The 22,774-nt window shown below is 39.1% G+C and overlaps 1 protein-coding gene across 1 annotated transcript in view; it reads left to right on the forward strand.

The window, feature by feature from the left end:
- The window catches only part of TENM2 (teneurin transmembrane protein 2), a 619,525-nt gene that overhangs the window by 167,688 nt on the left and 429,063 nt on the right, over window positions 1-22,774 (forward strand). Inside the window, exon 4 of the mRNA XM_066560474.1 lies at window positions 4,063-4,338. Coding sequence (XP_066416571.1) covers window positions 4,063-4,338 — 276 coding nt within the window. The remainder of the gene's footprint in view (window positions 1-4,062; window positions 4,339-22,774) is intronic.

The following is a 22,774-nucleotide window of genomic DNA, read 5'->3' on the forward strand; positions in this document are numbered from 1 at the left end:
TGACACCAGCCAAGTAGTAGATGCTACAAGAATCTGAAAAAAAAGCTTTTAGTGTGCAAGAATGGATTCTGCCTGCGCATTTCAGTTCTGCTTTGCAGGTGACATTGCAGGGGGGGCAGTTCAGTTCCTCTCTGCTCCCTGGGGCAGGGGGTGCTGTCTCACACTGTAAGAAGCCACCCTTGCCTGCCTGCTCGTGCTGGCAGTGCAGTTTGGCTGGTGGCCCAGCGTTCTGTCTGTGGGCACACAGCAGAGCAGTCTGACTGGCCAGGGCATGGCAGGCACTGGGGCTGCTGCCCTGCTCGTCCCCTACGAGGTCTTGCTATGCCTGAGCTCCACTATCAGATGATACTCCTTGAAGGAGACACTAAACCTGTACCCCAGGCCAGGCTGTGCCTGCCTTTCCTCTCTCCAGTTGATGAGTGCTGTGGTTTGTGCTGGCACTGGGGCAAGGAGGGCTGGGTTGTTCTTGCTGAACTTTGTCATTCCACGTGGAGTATTCTGGGCTGAGTGGATATGGAATGGCTTAGGTCTTTTTTCTTCTTTTGTAAGACTATACTTCATCTGCCAAGTAATAGCAGGGTGCCCAAAGGGGGGCAGCCAGGATGGGGAAGGGCTTTGATGGGAAGCCATGTGAGGAGCTGCTGAGGGCCCTTGGTCTCTTGGAGAAGAGGAGAATGAGGAGAGACCTCCTTCCATATACAGCAGGGTACAGAGGGTCCCCTTTCTTGTGAGGGGAAGAGAAGGGGCAGACACTGATCTCTTCTCTAGGGTGACCCATGACAGGACTCAAGGGAATGGCCTGAAGTTGTGTCAGGAGCTTTAGGCTGGATATCAGGAAAAGATTCTTCACCCAGGGGATGGTTGGGCAGAGGAAGAGGGTCCCCAGGAAAGAGGTCACAGCACCACCTGACAGAGTTCAGGAGGTGTTTGGACAATGCTCCCAGGCACAGGGTGTGAAGGTTGGGCTGTCCTGTGCAGGGCCAGGAGCTGGACTCAATGATCCCCTTCCAACTCAGCTTATTCTGTGGATTACTGGACAAATTATTTCCAGATTTTATTCATCCTCTATGTGAGTATACAAGGATGAATATACAAGGTCTACTGGTGGTCATCTGATGGCATTGGTACCTAATGTGCAATAATGGCTGAGTAAATGAGAGAAAAATGTTAGTGGAAGCAGTTCATATGTCATTCAGGACATGTGGGCAGTTTCATCTTAGGAAAACAAGGCATGTAGGAGAACATGGTCCAGAATAAGAAAAGGTCTAGAGAGTATAACTGTAGTATTTCCATCTTCCTTTCCTCAGATTTTACAGTAAAATAAGGGATAGGAAAGTATCAGGAATTATAGAGATCCATTTCTATGTTTTGGATGTAAAATACATATCTGAAAACCTCTTTTATATATGTATGTATGTAGATGTTAAAAAATGATTATCCAAGTACAAGTTATTCTGTCATTATATGCTGCCTTACAGAAAAGTCTCAAATAATATTTTGCAGAAGCAAATGCCACAAGTTAGTATATAAAACGAATTTAAAATCTACCAGCAAAGAACATGTCTTTACTAGATGGGGAAATTTCTAGAATATTTCATGTCTACCATCAGGTCATAAGACTATAAAGGGATTTCTGAGAAGCAGCATAGAAAATCCTTTCCCAGAGGTTCAGAGGCTGATTCCATTTGTGCTCTTGATATGATCCACTTCTCAATTTTTTAAAATTTTGTCAGTTGCTGGAAAATGCCAGGTTCCCAGATAATAAAACTCAAATGGGTGAATGAGTTTTGTGAATAGTGTATTTCAGTGCCTATACCATTTTCCTCAGACCAAGTAAGAACAGGATGCTAATCAAAGTGAAATCATCTGTGCTTGTAAGGGCTGTTAAAATCCACAGAATATCATCAAAATGTTTACTGTGTATGTACAACAGCTTAATTTAGCTAATATATTCATAATTCAGACATGCCATCAGCAAACAAGAAAATTTGAAAAACTTCATTTTCATTATGAGTTTAGTAATTTTAACATGTATCTAATGTCAACATTATTCTACCTTGGGTGGGCTACTATGATTCAGTTCGGTCCATTTTTTATATTCATTTTGGTTTGATTTTGACTTTTTATTAATAAGTCTAACCTTAGTTTGCTAATATGGCTGGAGCAAAACTCTAATCAATCAAACTGGTTTTGTTAAATGTCTTCTAGTGAAATTGCACATGATTAAAGTTTACATTTTCCTTAACAGTAGCTTTATCTGTCATGCTAGAACTCTTCACTTATTGAAAAAAATAAAAGGCAAAAAGATGACAACAAGCAAAAAATCTCTAGACTGCAGTGCACTTGGGAAGCTCATTTTTAGGACTGTTGAGTTCCCTGCTGTTGACTAAACCACTAAATTTCTGATCGTTACATTAACTATTAGAGGGCAGATAAAAGATGCTCCTAACTAGAAGGGTTTGGGTTAATTTGGAGCTGGCTTTTTTAATGTCAGACATTTAAAATGCTTTTTACACATTGCCACTAAATGTTCCATTCCTTGAGAAGCATCGTCTGGTGAGAAATCCTCCCCTGGCTGTAGCCACAGTGTCACTGTGGGGCTGTTTGACCTCAGCGTGACAGACCCATGTCCAAGCCTGGTCATTGCTGGCTGAAGACGTAGGTCAGGTTTCCAGAAGAAATCCATCCCCTTCCTTTAACAGATGACCTTCAGGAATAAATTTAAACTGGGCCCCAGTTTTGCATTTTACACGTGTGCACAGACCCCGTATCCAAAATGTGCTTTGGCAGTTATACAAGACTGGAGAGGGCTGATACAGAAAGGGGAACCAGATGGATTCAAAACTCTATGAGCTTTTCTGGGTAATGTGAGAAAGAAGTTCTAATACTTAAAAAAAAAAAAAAAAAAATCTAGTTACCTTCTTTATTAATAGAAGACACTTATTTGTGTGTTTTATTTAGTGTTTGAACTTGCATTGTGTAGCTTCATTCTGACAAATATATAGAGGAAGAGAAAAAAATAGAAACGGATTTTGGACTAAACAAAACCACTGTTTTAGAAACACAGGCCATAGAACTGGTTTCCCTGTGAATTAAGGAATTAGTTAAATAATTGGCAGTTATATTGCCAGCAACTTCAGTCTGGTTTTTGTTTTTAACCCAATGTAATGAAGCTCAAATTACTTTGCTTTTCAAAATCTTTGATAGCCTTAGAGACTAGTGAATATTTCCCTTTATTTTTTACTGCCCTGTTCATTACTGTAGGAAACAAGTACATAAGCAGAAATCAGGCAGCAAGTCTGGACTTTGTGAGAACCCTGGGGGACTCTGAGTGCTTTAAAAATGTATAAGATTTTGTCCACTGAGTCGTTATTAACTGCTAAAGGTCACGTGTTTTGACATTGTCTCAGAAAGTTTTGCCTTTAAACCAAATGACCTCCTGATTTTGGTATTGATTCATTCTTTCTTCTGGAATATGGAGGAAAAAGAAAACAGTTAGAATGTAAGGTCTATCTTGGTTTCTTTAGCAGATATTAAATGGCCAGTTGCACTAAATGTAAATAGAAAATTGGTGACAAAGTTCCATGTTTCCTCACTGATAGGATTGCATTCTTTCACTATCTCTGTGAATGATTTGTGTATGTGAAAATGAGCTTCATTTTAAAAAACTTCTCTTTTTGAGTAATCAAATGCATAACTTCAAAGCTCATGCTCTGTCCTACAAAAATGAGGTTACACTAAAGCAGGTTGTGTCATTAGCACTTGTCATGAGGTTTATGTTAATTAAATTATTAATTATTTGGGGCCAAAAGAGTAGCATAGAATTTAGAGACCTTTCCTACCTTTGTTTTGTATATTTCATCCATTTTAGATAAATTCAATATTTTCAAGGTTAAGTCTTGCTGTACCATTGCACCAGAGATTTCTCTAAGTAACTCATTGGTATACAGAACTGAGCAAAATTAAAAAGAGATCTGATATTTTTGATATTTTCAAGCTGAAAATAAATCCCCTAGCTTTTTAAACGACTTTTTTTTTTTTTTCTTTATTTGTTTTTTCTAGGAACAAACTTCACCCTTGCAGAGCTGGGGATCTGCGAGCCGTCTCCGCACCGGAGCGGGTACTGCTCGGACATAGGGATCCTGCACCAGGGCTATTCCCTGAGCACGGGCTCTGACAACGACTCGGACACGGAGGGAGGGATGTCCCCGGAGCACGCCATCAGGCTCTGGGGCAGAGGCATCAAATCCAGGAGGAGCTCTGGCCTGTCCAGCCGTGAGAACTCGGCGCTCACGCTCACCGACTCCGACAATGACAACAAGTCAGACGAGGAGAACGGTAGGGTTTTGCTTCAGTGTGTTCCTAATTGCTATTCCTAACCTACTTAAAAATGCTCCACTCTGCTTTCCAAGGCAAAGTTTGCACTTTCTCAGTTTGACTAAAGCTGGTTTTTAATGTGTTTTGTGTGGCACCCACATTCTCTGAACATGATCACTTCACCCAGGGCTTTTCTCCTGGGAAGCTGAAAGGCAGCAAGAGAGGCCTCAGAGAAAAGGAAAACAATTCTTATCTCATTTGCTTCTCCTGTTTGTGCTCCTGTGGAATGTGTTTGGAGATTGTTTAACCACAGGTGATTGTTTCATTGGATTCTGGTGTGAGTTGTCTCCACTCTTTGGCCAATCAGGGCCAAGCTGTGTTGGGACTCTGGAAAGAGTTTTCATTATTATCTTTTTAGCACTCAGTAAGTATCTTTTCTGTATTCTTTAGTATAGTTTAGAATAGTATTCTTTAATATAATATAGTATAATAAAGTAATAAATTAGTCTTCTGATAAGATGGAGTCCTCCTTATCATTCTCTCCCCTCATTGGGGTTGCCTGCATTTACAATAGTTTTGGGTTTTTTTAGCATCACTATCAGGAAACTAGTATATGTGCATCATATGATAGATATTATGTGTGATCTTACAATTTACTTTTCATGCCATAATCTGTCACAGAAGTTTGTGCTCCGAGTATCCTAAATTATACTTAATGATGAGAAGCAGAAAGAAATTTCCAAAGAGAAATAGTTTTTATATGTGATTTTTCTTCACAGCTTGAAGTAATATTAATAATCCACAATGTCCTGATAGCTGTAACAATGATGCTAATTCGTAACAATCAGATTTAATTTTAGGTATTTTTTCTGTGTTTTTGAAGTTGTAAAAACAATTCTTTTGCTCTTTTATTACTGGTATTGGGGGGGCTTTTTGAAAGCAAATCTGTGCATTGGGCTGAGGCAGAACACTTGTGTTCAGTATAGTTTAAAGTCAAAGAAATGAGACTTTGGGCAAAGCATCAGTCACTTGTGACCAGACAGCTTGGCAGTAGAAGTAGAGTCTGAGTATCCTGTGTTCAGCACTGTCCTCTCAGGTGCACACATCCAAATTCAGGTCCTTGGTGTGGGTCCACCCTCAAGTTCTTACCTGGGGAATTTTCTGGGCTCACTTAGGTTTAAAGAACTCAAGACAGAAAATAGTAAAAAAGGATTTGCAGGAATTTGTCCTCCATCTATAGGGTGATGCAAGTGTAAACTCAGCTTAGTTAAAATAGAAACAAAGGGCTTTGGATCTTGTCGTTCTGAGGAGGTGAAGAGGAACCTCCTTAACATCATGAACTCCCAGAGCAACTGTTCCAGCAGCATGACACCAGCTCTCTGCTAAGCATAATGGGATAAAATTCTGTTTGATACATGTTGGGCGCCTCTCAGAAGAGCATTTTGGTAGGTGTTTATGTTGGGCTCCTCCCTGTACTCACTGACAGTTGTGTTTGTTTCAGCAGAGTGGGTGTGCCAGGCTCTGGAAACACAAGCAACTGCTTGTCAAAGCAAACAGGGCAAAATTACAGTTTATATGTTGATAGGAAGAAGTTCAGCATAGTGCAATTGATTTTGTTTGTAACAACAGTCTTTTTTGTTGATTTAAATTGAATCTTCAAGTAATATATCCTCTCCATTGGCATAGCAGGCTACATTTCTTCATCAAAACTAAGGAGGGAATGTGCATTTACTAATAATGGTTTGTACAAGGAAGCTCATGTTTTGAAAAGAATCAGTGACTGGTTAATTGATTTTTCCTTTTAATAATACCATTCACAGAAAATATGACAACTTCCATTGATTTAAGTACAGTTTTGTTAAGGCTTCTGAGCATAATTTCAAATTAAAAACCTGACTAATAGAATTCTGCCGTTATGGAATGATTGGGCTTCAGTGCTGTAGCAGGAATTCACTTCTGTGCAGGTGGTTGTCTCCATTTCAGTGGCAGCAGTGTGTCACACCTTTTGTCTAAGAAAACATAATGATCTCAGAACCCACTTTTATACACACTGTCACAGACTGATAAAAGAAGGAGTCTGTTCACTTGTTTTTCATTTTCCTCCCCATAATAAGTGAATTATTCAGTAATTGGAAATACAGTGCAGTGAATCCATTTTTCATGTTTCTAACAATGATATTAATAGGAGAAAGAACAACATGATCAAACAGCAAGCAAGTAATAAGCCAGTATGTGGAATTCATTTTGGGTTTCTGTGAGAAGGGTTTCCGTGTGTTTGGATGTTTTAAAAAAACATTACGCAAGTTTGAAGCAACTGTTGTGTACACAGAGGTGTTAGCTTCAGTAAACTTTTTAGCCTTACTCTCTCACAAACCCTGGTTAGCTCAAAAATCAATGCTTCTTCACATCACTGATTTTATGAAGTTTTGGGATACATTATCATATAGATTGACAGTTGCCCCACTGGTTCAGCACCACAGTGTGGACACTTACAAAACCATCATTAATTTCTCACACTTGTGCCCAGCAGTGGTTTTCTACATAATAAACACTGTGTCCTTCAGAAGCAGATCAATAACCTGCTAGGTGTTCATCCTGAGAGGAAGTAACAAGAATCTATATTTCAAGAGAAATTTGTACTCTGATATGGTTTCATATTTGCAGAATACCAGCATTAAGCAAGACATTACTTGGTATGAGACTTTACCTATTTATGCTTAGCAATATTAGAGGGAACTCATGATGCTCACACCTCTGAATTTATTGAAAGGACTGTTAAAGCTTTTTCCCTGATACAGCTCAAGGGTTATGAAAGAGTAGTTCAACTCTAAAAGATTACTTTTTTTTTTTTAATATTGAGATCCTATCACAATTTAAACTTTCAAAAAACCCCAAACAAAAAACCGTACCTCTCGCAATTTTTTTGTATCAATAAATCTATTTTGTCATCTCCAAGTAGCACAGAGGAAGCTTAATTTCTAAAAATTGCTCCCATTCAAATCCATTCACAAAGCTTGTGACCATTTTCTGTGCTTGTAGATTTTGTATGATTTAATTTTATCATAAACCAGAATCCTGTGAACCTTGAAATATTAGCAGGCTTGGAATGCTTATAGATAAATTGAAATAATGGAAACTCATTAAGTTCCATGTTTTACTTGGTATACTGAAATTCTTCCTAACAAAACACCTTACTGATATTTTTAAAACAGTTATATTTTCAGAAGTCTGATTAGGCTCTAAATTCCTACTGTATCTTGTAGTTTTTGCTGCTGTCTAAATGTGGCCATCTCTTCTTTAGACAGAACAATTCTGAATTTGTTACACAAATCTGTCATCAGATTGGTACTCAACATGATGTACTGGGTTGTGAGATTTAAGTAAATTAATTTTTTTTGATTCATGCAAATGTAAAAGGCCAGTTAAAAATACAGATCACCTCTAATGTCATGTGCCAGCTTTGGAGAGAGAATCGCCTGTGGGGATGCAAGGTGTGAGCTATGGGGGTACAGCACTGCTCCTCAATGCTTATTTTTCTTTGATTAAATCGTGTAACTATTTATTCTGAAACATCATGGCAAACTTCTCAAAAGGATTTCTTTTTTCATCAGTTGCAATGTTCTTTTCTAAGCCTACAGTATTTCTATTTCCAGAGTAAAGCTTAGGAGCTGGTCATGTTTAAATAGTGACCTTGAAGCAACTGCTCTTTCAGGGTTGGTTTCTTCTGCTTTTTGGTTTCTTTTAAAAGTTGAACTGAAAATTATGTGCTTCTGAACAATATAAAACTTTGGAAAATAAAGTAACTTTTAGTTTAAAAATCCATGAAAACAGAATGATTGTACTTAAGGAGCATTTATGTACAGAATCTTTTTGTAACAGATCTGCAATTTTCTCTTTTCCTGCCTTCACTGTTGTTGAATGACCAGTTACAGGCTGTTAGGAAAGCAGTGAAATTCAAGTGACATAAGGCAGATGGGAGTGAAAAGCTGAGCAGACCAATAACAGAGAAGAGAAGAGATAATCTTAGGTAGAGGAAAGGAGGATGGAACAGTAGGATGTAAACTCAGGGCAAATCTTGGTTTGAGTCCTGACATGAACTCGTTGGCCCAAAGTGAACCCAGAAGGAGGATTTTCAGTTTGATATGAATGTAGATCCTGCTATTCTCCCATTGTAAAAGAGAAAATTTAGAAATTTGTTGGTGACTCTTTTTTTTGGGAGATGGTTGTTCCCTTGGCACTTTCTCTACTGGTCTCATTATTGTATATAATGGATAGATAATGTGCTGCACTGATATTTTCAGGTTCAATATCCAGCAGTGTTTGCTATTGTAGACATACTGGTGACAATGACTGATTATTTTTTTTCATATTGCTTTGGCGGTGCTTTTTATTGTGGTAACTAAAAGTTGAGTATCAGACAATACCTTATGTGCATATCACTTACTAAATGAAAGACTGTCATGAATAAAGAAAATAAAGTTGGAAAAATTATAAGGTAAAATATAAAAAACTGTATTTGTGTTGTACTTCTGATTGAATCTCATGAAAAATAAGGTAAATTTTTCTTTTCTTTTTTCCCCAGGTGTGAAATTTTCAATGGCAATTTCCTACAGTAACTTCTCAAATGCATTTGTAAACTTTAAAATCAAAACCTAAACCACCTCATAACTGACCTCATAGTTTATCATTGTTTCAATTTTATGAGCAGTATAATCTGAGCTTTTCCTGGGATGTTGTTGAATAGCAAACTTGGAATTACAATAGAAAAGAAAAGATGTTATTGCATCAGAGGAGTTTACAAAAAGGCACCAGACAGATGACAGCCAAGGAGTTGATTTTCTTACTTCTACTGTCGTAATTTTGACATGTTGTTATCAATATTTCATTTTTTAATTTTTTTTCAGCTTTCTATTTCACACTTCATAATTTGCAGGAAAGATTATAGCAACACTGTGGTTCTACTCTTGAGACTATTTTGGGTTTGTCGTACGCATGCTAATGTGTCTGAGTTGTAAGGGAGTAGAAAGTAAAAGCTTTTTATGTTGTTGGTCCCAGAATTCTATTTGGGTTAAACAAGTGGGAGATGCTGAAAGTTCCCCACCAAGAAATACTCACTTTGAACAACAGAAAATACTTTCCTTCTTAAAAGGGGATGTTTAAATAGTGGTGATGCAATTGGAGCAGGTGTGTGTCATTGTCAACTGCGTGTGTGTGGGAAACATAATATGGCCTCATAATTTTGGGATAGAATATTGGTATTTTGGGATAGAATATCGATATTTTGGGTATAGGGAACAGCAAGGAAGATGCAGAGTTGCTCTGTATGGCATAGTGGAGTGCTGGTTTCTGTAGGGAGAACTGTCTGGGAATGTTGTGCCTGTTTCTCTCCCAGAGCGACCCAGGTAGCTTGGGAACAACAGGAGGCACTGATCTGAGAGAGGAAGAGCTGTCACAGTTGTGAAATCTGTTCCTAGCTGAGAAAGTGGCCAGATGGTCCCAAGGAAATGATGGGATTGAAATGAAATGTCATACACTCAGAAAATGGCATTGCACATGTCATACATCACCGAGGCTCCTGAAGGAGGAGAGCTGGGGAGGTGAGCTCCTGCATGGGCAGACTTCAGCTCTTCTTCAGGAAGGCTTGTAAAGTACTTTGTAAATGACAAATTTAGAAAGTCATTAAGCTCAGTATCAAAGCTCGGTTGCTTAAGTGGATCCAATTTTGATGTGCTCTCAAAACCTGAGGGCACTTCTGATAGGAAGTGGTTTCCTAATGAGGGAATTGACTAGCAGGAATGACTTTTAAAGACTTAACTACACATAAACTCAATTTGGTCCAGGTAAAGGGCTTATGTATTCAGTGCAGAGAGAGTCTAGATGATGGGGTTAAGGACAAAAAGTGGATATGTGGTACTGGTAAACTTTAAAGCCTTGTGTAAGACAGGAATATGAAATGACAGTAGTAAAAAGCTTAAACATTTGTTGCAATTTTAATATAACCCAGCAAGACTGTAGTGTAGGTTGGCAGGATGATGTGATGAATTACTGCTACACTGTCTGGTATATATTGAAAGAGCTCAATAAATGCTATCTGGAACAGAGTGCTTGATGATATTCTAGAGATTAAGGATGGAGATGTGGCAGGACAGCTCTGCTTTGGTGGCCTAAAAGAGTAAACCCAAATGCTCTCTTGACATTGAGTTGCTCATGGCTGACATTGAGCTCTTGGGCAGCCTTTAGATTTTCCATTCAGGTCAGTGTTGACCTGGGACATATGCACAGGATCTTGGGTTTCATCCTCCCAGAGATACAGGTGTTTCTAGCACTCATGATTACAGGAGGAATGGATGGAATGCTAAAACAAACAAGCAGAAAACCCGTTAAAGCCCACAAAAATCTCAAACCAAACCAAAAATTCCTCCTGTATATGGTGAGGTGAGGTCTCACACCATGAATGTCTATGCTGTTCTCCCTGGTTCATGTCAGTCAGGGCTTAAGCACCTGGAAAATTTTCCATTTCCTCGGAGGTGACTGCAGTCCCACATTCTGTGCCCTGCTCTGGCACAGCATCATTGGGCTTTTTGTCCATCTCCCTTTCGAGGGCCAGCTGAAGCTGGATCCTGTTTGCAGTCTCTCTCTTCATGATATTTTTTTTTTGATAATATGAATGTCCCCCTCATAATCAAATGAACTAAGGCAATCAGGAATTGAGACTGAGGAATTGAAGTCCAATATTTAGCCAGGAAACTGAGGAAAACAGAAGTATGGGCTGGTGAATTAAGGCTATCAGGAAAATACTGCAGCAGCTGGGTGCAGAAACTGCTGAGGTTAGCTGGGATCTTCCTTTTTCCTGAATTCTAAGGAAAGAGCTTTTGCCTGCAGCTGTATCTACATCACTGTGTGAAGGTCACAACATGGAGAGCTTAAAAAAAAACCTCTCAAAATAACCACAAGATTTTTCAATTATTATTTAATCATGAGCTTTTCTATCTAGTAGAGAAATGATGAAACTGTTTAACAAGAACTCCATTACAGCACATTATTCAGTTTGTCAATTATTAGTTTTATAAAAGAAAACTTAGATGATATAGGTCACCCAGGTAAGCAAGCAGCAGCGCCTTTGTTCAAACCATAACTGAGTTAGAATAATGCCTTTTTATTCTTTTCTGTAAAAGAGATCTGTGTCTGATAAAGTCAATCCAGCTTGGTGGTAAATGCATTGTGTGTGGCTGATGAATGATAAAACCTTTACAGGGAGGTTTGCAGGTTTGTCTGTACTTGGTGTTTAACTAAATTTAATAAAGTGAAACAAAACCTAAGTATTTTACTTGTACTTTTCCCTTGTAAACTGAAGCACAGATCATAGGAATCCATACTCTGAATGTATTTTGTGTTGCCTTTCAAAATGAAAAATTTTACCAAAAGCTTCCTCTAAATTCATCACACCCTAGACTGGTACCTTTCCTCATGTACGGTATCCCACTATTAATAATGTCTCTAATTACAAATACTTGCATACTTCACTGATTAGTGCATAATTACATCAAGGTACACACTGCTTTTTCTAGTCAATACTTCATTTATAAAGCTCAGCCTTAGTCTGGCCAACCAGCCCAGGTGCTGCAGTGAATACCTACTGTCACATGTGTAAAGTGACGTGTAGGTGGCTGTTTAAGTGTCATTACATTTTCTAAATATTTCGTGGGATGTGCTTTGTGTTTATGCTCTGCACTCAGTTCTTTCCAAGGAATCTGTCAGCTTGTCGAAGGCAATGGGTGTGAATTGATTGTTAATGTGATGTTGAAGTGTCACGTCCTACTCAGGTAGGATAGAATTCCCCTTTGGATGGAAAATGGGTGGGAAAGGTTTCAGATGTATATATTAGAATAAATAGAGATTTTTGACAATAAATTATCCCATAACTAATGAATTTTGAAAGATATTATTCATTTTTTACTCTCTTTTATTATAAAACTTTTTTCACTTAGTTCTTAAGTAGTAAGTTGTAAAAGATGCTTCCTAAGTTCCATTCCTTAGGTCAAAGGAGAGAAAATCTAATTAATAAGCCAGATTTTGTTGGTAGTGGTGTTTGGGTGGTTTTTATCCATAAGATGTTCTTTTGTGACGTTTTGCAGAAGCTCCTGGCAGAATTGAATGGCTTCTGTCAGATACTATAGGAGCAACCTGAAAATTAGCTTTTTTCTTTTCTTTTAATTTCCTTACATTTCACACAGGTTGAAAACAACTTTCTGCTTAATTTAAGCTTTTACAAGTCCTATGACACTCCTTCCTTGGCAGTCATAAGGGAAGTACTTTTATCTATTTGTTGAGCCTCTCTGTAGCATTTGAAATCGCTGACTCTCTTCTCTACACTCTTCCTGTAAGAAGCTCAGGGGATGATTGGCAATGATTCAGGAAGGCTGAAGCTCTGCCTCTCAAATCAAGTGAGAGGTTTCTTGTGAGCAGCTGTTTGTCCACTTGCCTGTTCAGTCTCTGGCTCGCAGACCTCTCATCAAAGTTCTTCAACACCTCAAAAGCTGTTGGTAGCACCACAGGGACCATGCTGAAATCTTAACCATCTGTGAACAACAAACACTATCTCTGGTAAAAGTAGAGGACCATTTTTTCAATTTCTATTTTGTCTGTCTCATGGTTAAAGAACATCAGATTAGGCTAAGCCCATAAAAGAAAGATGTGATGATACTGGGGAGATGGAAGTACCTTGAAGAACTTGTCTTTTCCTAAAGTTACCTGCTCTCAAAGGCTTGTTACCATTGTTCTTCAAGTTAAACCCCTACATTTTTCAGCTTGCAGTAGGACTCCTGTCCATGTAACAGATTTATGTGAAGTTACTTTAAATGTTTTTCCCAGCCCAAATAATTGACACCCGTTATGTGCTTCTCTTTGTCATCACAGGGTGCCATTGCTGTGATTCCATGTTGATGTGCTAAACCCACTGATTTTTGGAAGAGGCACTGCTTCTGTGTGGTACCACTCCTTTTAGTTGTGTAAAGAAATGGCAAGAAAAGTGGCTTTATGGCAAAAGAGCTATGTGTAGATTGAAAAAGTAGTTGGAACAACCCAGTGCTAAAACGGGGCTGTTTTCCTGGTGTCCATTTGGGTTTCTTACATTTCCTCAACACCACTTACACTGTAGTGGTGCACAAACTCATTTCTTACCCTGAAAATAACCACAAGTTTCTGGATGGTCAGAACTGTGCAGCAGAACAGCACAGGTGTCAGAGGAAGAGGCAGTTTTATTTGTGAATAAAGTCCCAGAAGGAGCTGTAGCTACTACAAAGTAAATTGCTAGTGTATTCCATGCTGGCTCCTGGAGGCACCTGCTCTAATACTGAATATGTGTAAGATCCTGAGACTTGTATGTACTATTTGTTCATTAGTCTGTGCTTGCACAGTGATTGTCCATCTGTGCTCGGGTCTGAAAGAGAGATTTGCACAAGCTGGACTCTAGGAAACATGATTCCTGGAATGTATCACAAGTACAGTTCATCCCCAGAGCATATCAGACTGTATTTAGATGCAATACCAACTCATATTTACACCTTCTGTCCTTTGATATTTTCTCTGGGCTCCCAAACACATAATGCAGCAATCTGGGTAAATGAAATAAAAAATATGAACTTATCAAGCTTGATTTCCTACTGGCTGAGATGGAAGATGCTTTGGTAGTTTTTTAGTTTTCATTTTATTAAGAAGCATGCTAATATTATTGAGGGCCTTCAAATAGCATCTCTCTTGCAGCTGAGCAGCTATTCAGTGGGAAGGATGACTTTTGTGGTTTCTGAAGTTGTTATAAATATCTCAGGAACTGCTGACTGTTGGAGTCATTCAGGCTTTTCAGTAGCACGTTGCTGATGGGAGAAGATCATCACTGAGTGGGTGAAATTGTATTTGCCTGAAAGTCCAAGGAGCCCATGGAAACCAAAACTTCCTTGCCTTGTTTGCCCTGTTGAAACTGAGATACCATCTTGTAAAAAGGCATAATATCATTCCATTACAGCAACATGCCTGTAGGCAAGGCACAATATGTGAGCATCATTTGTTTGCTCAGAGCCATGACTGTCATTCAGAAATATTGAAAGGTAGCAGTTGGATTTTTTCACACAAATGGTTAAGGGACTTTTCTCAGCATCAAATTAGCGTTCAAGAGTGAAAATATAGCTTCTGTTTCCTCAGATGCTGAGCTGTAAGAATGAGTAATCGTGATTCCTGGGGGAATTTATTTTGTTTTTTTAACTTGAGTGGCACGAGATAAATAGGTTTATCAGTTTTCCACAGAACACTTATATTTAGTAAACTTGAAATGAGATGAATTACAGTAAAGTTACTCCTCTTTCCAGTTTTCTTTAGGAGGGGAATTATTTTAAGGAGGCATGTGCTATTTATACCTCCCACATAATGCTGTACCCTCCAGCTATATCACACAGTGTGGATATGGACAAAACAAGGGATGGCTGTAATTGCTTAAGTGACTGGAGTTTTTTTTTTGTAGTTCTTTTATTTTTTTTTCCTATTTAAACTACTTTTGCTCAGTGAAACAGGACATGACTGACTCTTGTGTTCAAAAGTAGTTTCTGATCGGTTTTGTTCAGTGCACAGAAAGCGTGGGGCAGGAAGGGTTGGGTCAAGGTTAGGACTCTGACCAGAGGGGCAAAGCCAAGAGGAGTCCAAGGAGGTTCCATGTTTGGGGCAGCCAGTGGAACACCACATCTGTGAGGGAAGGAGCAATCTGCCATCCCAACCAGCTGCTCCCCACGTGTGCTGGGTGTGCTGCTCTGCAAAAACAGCCCAGAGCAATTCAGAGACTAAGTTCTGAAAGTTAATATCTATATAAATTCTGGTTCACTTTAAAGCCTCTTTTAGTACAGCAAACTTTCCAAGCTGTATTTCTGAAGCTAATAATATATGTAAATCAGTTCGTTTCCTTCTTTCACAGAGTTCTCTACATTTTCAGTATTAAATAGTGAAATAATAATCCTTATGTGCCCAGTCCTGTCAATATATCCCTGGGCAGCTTCTCAAAGGCTCCTTGAGTCTCAATCATCTATATTCATTTGCCAGTTCTAATTTTCTGGATAATTACTGCATATTTCAAGACCACTTCTGTTGTGATACTTAGCCAGATTTAATTCTTTCAGATACTTTATTTCTTAACCTATAATTTGACTTCCCTGAGAGTATTTGAAGATGGGTATGCATATTCAGTCTAGTCCTAAATTTTGGGATTGAATCACACTCCAAGTGTGTCCTCTGTCTCAATCAGGACTCCCTGTCCTGTCCCTTGAAGGCTCCCTATTTGTGAGCTGAATGTCCTTCACAGGAATAAGGACACTTTGTACATAATGGAGGCCAGCATCAGCTCTTGTGGGTGACAGAGTGCCATCTAATCTTTCCAAATGAAGGTTTCTATTCATTTAAAGCAGAATTTCTCATATGTTTTCACTTTTTTTTTTTTTTTTTTTGTGGTGTGGTTTGAATTAATTAATTTCATTTTGCTTTTCTAGGTAGCAGGACAGATGAAGACAGTCTAGTGTGATTACAATTATGTGGGGGTTTTAGGGGTTTTTTTAAAGGAAAAAAGATTAAGAGACTTGTGATAAATGTTAGGAGACTGACCTATAACCACAGTAGGGAGACATTAATAATCAGTGTTTTCTGTGTTATCATCAGTCCAGCTGTTTTGCTAAAGATCCTGAGAAAACGCTCTGGGAACAGCCAGTACTGCAGTGCTTCAGCTTGAAGGCTGGAGCTGAGGGGGAGGATTTGGACAGAATTCTGAGGAGTTCACAGTCAGCATCATGAAGATAAACAATTCTACATGGTGAAGAGCAAAGGAGGTAGAGCAGGCATCAATATGCTTTTTCTGGCTTTGGTCAGTTCCCTGATATTTTATATTAAAGGGTTTTTTTTTTTTTACATGATACTTTTTACCATATTTTTCCCCCATAATTTTCAATCCTGGTAAAAATATTATGGCATTTGCCTGTCTTTGTCTGAAAGATAATTTATTCCACTTTCCTACATCTTTCCTAATGTAACATAGTGCCTTGAGTTTAAGACATTAATGTGGTTCCAGATAATCTCCTAGTCTTGTTTGACACGTGATGGCTTAAAAGCACTCTTTATAGAGCAGAATATTACAGTATTAATGTGCAAAGTGAGGGTTATTCTCTTTCTCTACATCTAATGAATTCTTTGCATGGCTTAAAACAAATGGAGGAACAGATCATCTTATAGAAATAATTATCATCTTAGAAAAACCATCTGAAGAAATCAATATTTTTCTTTTCCTGACTTTTGTCCCTCCTCATTTGAGTCTAGTTCATGAAGTAATGGAATGTTAAAATTCTTCAGATCACTTCTGTGGTGATAAATTTTGACACTTTCAAATACTGGTTTCATATATTTCCTTTTTGTTAGCCTTCTTTGCCATATGTACTGCAATATACTCTAATTTTTTTTCTTAGCTTGAAAGAAATGTTGCTTTTTTTCTGCAAACAAAATCTTTTCAAAACATTTTAGATTTGAAGAATTTCTTGAGTTTCTCTGTTATGTCTCAGAGGAGTAGAACATATGTGGCAAGTTCTCCAGAAAGAACCTCTCAAAAGAGCATATTAAAGATGAAATATAAGGATTTTTAGATCAAAAGGATAATGATTTTTTAAAAATCTTTACTATGTGATAAATTAATCAGAAAGTATTATAAAGATGTACAAACTTGCAGAAGGAGAGAGAAGGAAGACAGGGACTTGGAAATGAGCGTAGGCACAGACCTGGCGACGCTCAGGAGCTGGTTGTGAACCAGAGCTGTAACTCAGGCACCTGTGAGAACCTGAGCTGGGTCACAGGGAGCATGATGAGGGAAATGGCCTCATTTCACCAGCATGGTGCTGTGTTTGCAGAGGTGCTGTGCCCTGATAATCAGGGGCTGCTCAGAAGCCTTCGGTGCCTCTCAGGCCCTCCTGGGCACCGTGGGCTGAGCAGGGAACACAGTTCTGCCTTCCTGTGACTCCCCTAAAGAACACACACCCAAACTGATGCTAAAAGCAATCAGCTAACGTACATCAGGATGAACCAAAGTTGTGTATTTCTGACAGGAATTCTAACAGACTTGACTCTATAACTGTGAAAAAAAAAAAAGCTATTTAATAAAACCCCAACAGATTTTCAGAGCAACTAGACATATGTATCTAAAAGAAATGCTGGACCAAAACACCTCACACTATGATAATTTCTGTTTCAGATTTCTTGTGTGAGCATGTATATGACTCATTCATGCTTTAAATGCAGTTGTGAATGCATTTATCATTTGGTTAGTTAATATTTTTTTTGCATTAGAATACAACCATAATGAAACCTGTTCTAACAGAAAAGCCAACAGCAGGAAAGGAGAGTGTATTGGAGATTCTGACATCAGATTCATAGATAAGCCATGCCTATACCCCAAAACCAAAAATACACTGTAATGAAATTTATATTCTATATTAAAGTCTATCTAATTTTCAAGATCTATTTTACTTATTTATGAAAGGCTGAATTCCACAACTCTCTGAGCTGTTATGATGCTTGTGTTGTAACCACAATAGGTTGTAATCAAGTTTAGTACATCTCAACATTCAAAGGAACATTCTTGAAAATTCTTCAAGAGTTGGAAACTAAAATCTTGGTTCTGCAAGTCTGTCAGCTTTAATGAAACAATACTAATGGTATTTCAAAAAGGATTTTGAGAAATAATCAGAGAGCAACTTCATTATTATGATTGATCAATAATAATGAAGGAAAGTTCTGGTTTGCCTGCATAGAAACTGAATTTATGGCAATGCTACAAAAATCTGGTCATTGTAGGTCTGGAACTTGGAATGAGCCTGCACAGCTCCAGCAGTGCTCAGTGTACCACAGTGAAGTCCATACTCCAATTTTTTTGTGCCCAATAAAGCATTCACCAGTCTGGGAAATGGCTGCAAACCTGATGTATTTTGTTCTGTATCCTGATGGTCTGAAAATACTGACTTATCTTTTAAAGAGTTTCAGAAGTCTGAGGCATTAAAATGTCAGAGGCAATATTTTTTATAGACTCTTTTCTTATCTAATTGAAACATAAAGTCCAGTAAGTGAATTGTGATAATTTTGTACAGGAGCCTCTATGAAAGCTCCATCCCATTAGGTAAATGTGTTTTAGTGCTGTTACTGAGGTGCTAATAGAGAGCCCTTGCCAAGCAACCCTTTTTTGCAGTAGCTAAAATAGCTAAATTTACATGAACTTAGCTTAAACAGCTAAATTCATGTATATTGAACAAGTGCTTGAATTCTGCTTCACAATCTGAATTAAACATTTGAAAGAAAATTCATCTCAGAGTAATTTTGTTACCTAGGGATTATTGGTCACCCAGGTGTACTCTCACCTGGGACTGCAACAGGCAGCACCTGAAGTGTCCTCACAACAGGGGCTTGAGTCACAGCTGAGGTGGTGTCCTGTGAGCCTCTGAGCATTGCTGCTGTCCTGGGGAGCCAGTGAGGAGCTGTGCCTGTCAGGAGCAGCTTCCTGCCCTTCCTGCTTGACCTCCCCTCTCCTCAGTGTTTTTGTGGTCCTTCTCCCACAAAAGAGCAAGGATCTCATCTCCTCCTAGCATAACACAGCTTCCTTTTGTCCATGTTCCTCTGGACATGTTTGCTGCTTGTTTTGCAGCTCTTATCAGTCAGGTTTTGGTTCTCACAGGTTTTCCTATGTCCTGTTTGTCCAGCTGTATCACAGCTCTGCTTTGGCCCCTCTGGGGTTATATATTATTTACATATTTTATTGAACTTCATTACAGAATGCTTCAGCCTTATTGCTGTTGGTGCCTCTTTCAAAATTAAATGTGAAAAAGTGTTCCTGTGCTGTTGGTACCTTGTGCCAGTGTTACCTGGTGTAAGGGGATAGAATATAAGAAAATAGTGTAGAAAGTAATCTCACCCCTAAGGAGTGGCAGCTGGGCCAATTATCAAAGATTAGGAGCAGGCCTGACTTTACCAGGCCACAGCTGTAAGCAATGAGCAGAAGATGCTATAAAAGAGTGGGGGGGTGGGTGAGAGGGGAACTGGAGTCTGTGGCTGCTTTGTGAAGAGGAAAGAGTCAGTGCTGTGAGGAGCTGCCCAGGAGAAACACCAAGAAGGTTTGGAACTTTTGTGATAAGGAGACAGCAGTATGGAACCCCTGCAATAAGATCACAACAACCTAGAGCTCCTCTGGCAGAAGGCAGGCAGCCTGCCTGAGGGATACAGCACCCCCTGCTTTGGCTGGGCTGTCCCAGCACAAAAGAAAAAAGTAGCTTAAAATGCAGTTTTAAAAACTATTTCTGTTAAATCTTTACAACCTTTATATAGCCCATTTCTGTCTATGGTGTCCAGAAAAGGGAGTGTCACAGGGATGGTGGCCAGGGGCACAGGGGACAGTGCCACATGGAGCTTTCACTGTTTGAGGGGCATCGGTTGGATCAGGAGCCAGGGCTGGTTTAGGAATGCTTGGATTAGGACTGAGGGCTGGGTTAGGAAGGATTGGGTTAGGAGTGAGGGCTGGTTTAGGAGTCCAGCTCTCATTCAAAAGTGCTTTGATTAATACTGGGTTGATACAGCAGGCAATTGTAGCAGTAAGTCATAGGACTTTGGTAATATACATAGCAATTGAATGCTGAAACATGGTTTGGTGTTTGGGGTTTTTTTTGGATTTTGTTTTGTTTTGTTTGTTGTGGATTTCTGCCATGCCCATTGCTGTACATCACTGGTTTATTTTGTTCAGCTCTGTTCTGGAGTGCTGAACTCCATGTGCCCCAGAGTCAGAGCTGGGGCTGACTGTGATTTCAGAGGCAGTGTGCTCACCTGTGAGCCAGAGCCTCCCCGTGTTCCTGCAGCAGCAATGCTGAGTTATCCCCCAGCTCTGTCCCCGTGGCTGAGCAGGGACCATTAGTCCATTGATTGCTGCTCCTGGCTGCCATCCTGCTTCAGACAGGGTCTGAAACAGATACTCAGTGACTTAGGAAGTAGGTGCACAATCTGTACATTTATCAGTGGGAAGGAAAGAATCGTTTTTGTTCAGACACAGGTGAGTTACTGCTTGTGTGGGCTTGAAGGCTACTGGCGAAAAAGATTTCCCTAGAAAATAACTAGACAGGAAAAATGAGCTGGGCTTCTGAGGATCTGAAGTATAAAATATGCAAATTACAAGAATTTGGCATACTGTCAGGCTTAGACTTTTTCCCTTGATATACAGAATTTGTGTGACCTGCTCAGTCAAGCATCCTATTTGCAATAGATTTTTACAATGAAATTTGCAAGTGGCTTCCTTTTTTTATTTTCTCTTCTTTTAGTGTGAGCATTTTCTGACAGAAATTCCAAGTCCAGTTTGGAGCATTATGTTATGCTTTAGACATCTGTGTCCTTAAAAGTGGAGTGAAAATACAAGATGCCTGTTTGAATAACACGGTGTCACCAGCAGAGCTCGCGAGTGATGTGAGAGGTGATGGTGCTTCCTTATGCTTCTCTCATCACACATCATGTAGTACATTTGGGCACGTTATGTGGGTAGTTCTTTGAAAATGAATAATAAACAGGTCCAAGATGTGATGTCAGATCTAGTTAATCAGTGTACTAGAAATACATTACCCTAAATCTTGGTTAGGAAAATAGTAATCAAAGTCTTGAGTTTCTTTTCATTTGGAGAGACAGATGGCATATCTGCTTAACGGCAAATATCCAAAAGAAATTTTTTTAAAATCCTATCTTTCAAAACATGGCAATCAGAATCATCTTGGAGAGGAACTATTAAATTTAATAAGCCATATGTTCAGTGAATTTGCTTATTTTGTTCGAAGATGTAGACATAGAATTCACCTCTGTGTCCTTTTGTGTAAATTAACTGCCTTATTCTGTGCTACACAATTAAGGTATTTAACAAAGTTCCAAATGTGCAACATATTATTAGCCAAACACAGCTACTAGTTTTCTTGTTGCTGAAATGCATTTAGGTGAACAGTCTGCAGTTTACTAGAATTCCCTCTGTGGAGTTCAGCGTGTTTGAAGATCAGATTGACTGGCAGCTTCCTTGGTATACATAAAACAGATCTAAAATTATTTCAAATAGAAATTCTCTGAGGATTCTATCATCTTTGCCATTCTGTTGTACTGAAGATGCAGATGTGCCAGACTGTTCTGCAGGATTATAAATGCATTAGTGAAACTCTAATACACTCTCTAACAAATATATGCAGTGCAAGAGGTTTTCTTAGCCATCTTGTACCCACTCATTTTATTTATTTCATGTAATTGGCATGTTGTTCTGCTTTTATAGCTTGTTAAAATGAGATGTGAAAATGGCTGTAGCTAATGGCTGCTGGAAATCTTTTCCCATGGTAGGAAGGAGGGAAAAAAAAAAAGGCATTGCAGATTTTAAAGCACAGAGCTCTCCCACTGAGAAGCAAAGATTAAAAAACATGGATATAATGCATTGCTGTGTGTGGTAGAAGAGCGTTTTAATGACCTTGGATACAGAAATGAGCATTGTAGACAATGTCCAAGCCCTGAAGTGGCACCCTGTGGCAGGGGCAGTGCCTGAGGCAGGGCTGCTCTGGGCTGTGGTGCTGGCACTGAGACAGGTGTGCTGGTAGTGAAGGGCTTTTCTTTCCTTCTGCAGAGCAAATGATAAGAGAACAGGTGCAATGAGGTGTTTTTTGAATGCCTTCCTCTGCAAAGGGCAGGACTTGGCTCACAGAAACTTAGACAAGGTGAACGATGGGCTGAGCTCAGCTCCTCCTTCCCTGGAGTCTCAGGGCACTCCAGCCCAGTGGGTGGACATAAATTAACGTGATTTTATTCTGATTTAGCAATGAACTGTTGAGGTCTGATCAGTCAGAAATCCATGTGAATGTCCAGTGTATACATCACTAGTTTTAAAAGAAAGCTTTCTCGTTTTTCTCCTGGACTACGCTGTAGATTCTGTCACATTATTTCATGTTATTTGAATTGCTGTCAGGAGAAGCACACAGTCCATTCTTAAACATTTAGTTTTTAAGCTTTAGTGGCTTTAGAAAAAAGCTGAAATTACAGTGCTGCACACCATGATTTTAAATGGTCGTTCCTGTCTTTATCAGCTCTTGGAACATGAAAGGATTTTAGTTCCAGGATTTGACCTGAGAAAGTGGAAGACAGCGGAGGAACTTGGCTGCATCAGTAGTCTTCTCTCTCACTAAGGGCATTGCACTGCCTTGCTATATTTAATGAAATGAGCAAACTATTTTTATTTTTCCACCTGATCTAGGAACCTGTTGTTTGTTCTGTGGCAAGACATTAAATTGCAAATAGCAATAAAGCCAAATTTCCTCTTAAAAAAAAGCATATCTTGCAGAGCACTTGTTTTCTGCCATCTTATGCAAGAAAAAATGTGTTTGGATACTTAAAAAAACCA

This window comes from Molothrus aeneus, chromosome 15, assembly GCF_037042795.1.
Source record: "Molothrus aeneus isolate 106 chromosome 15, BPBGC_Maene_1.0, whole genome shotgun sequence".
In the NCBI taxonomy this organism is placed as follows: domain Eukaryota; kingdom Metazoa; phylum Chordata; class Aves; order Passeriformes; family Icteridae; genus Molothrus; species Molothrus aeneus.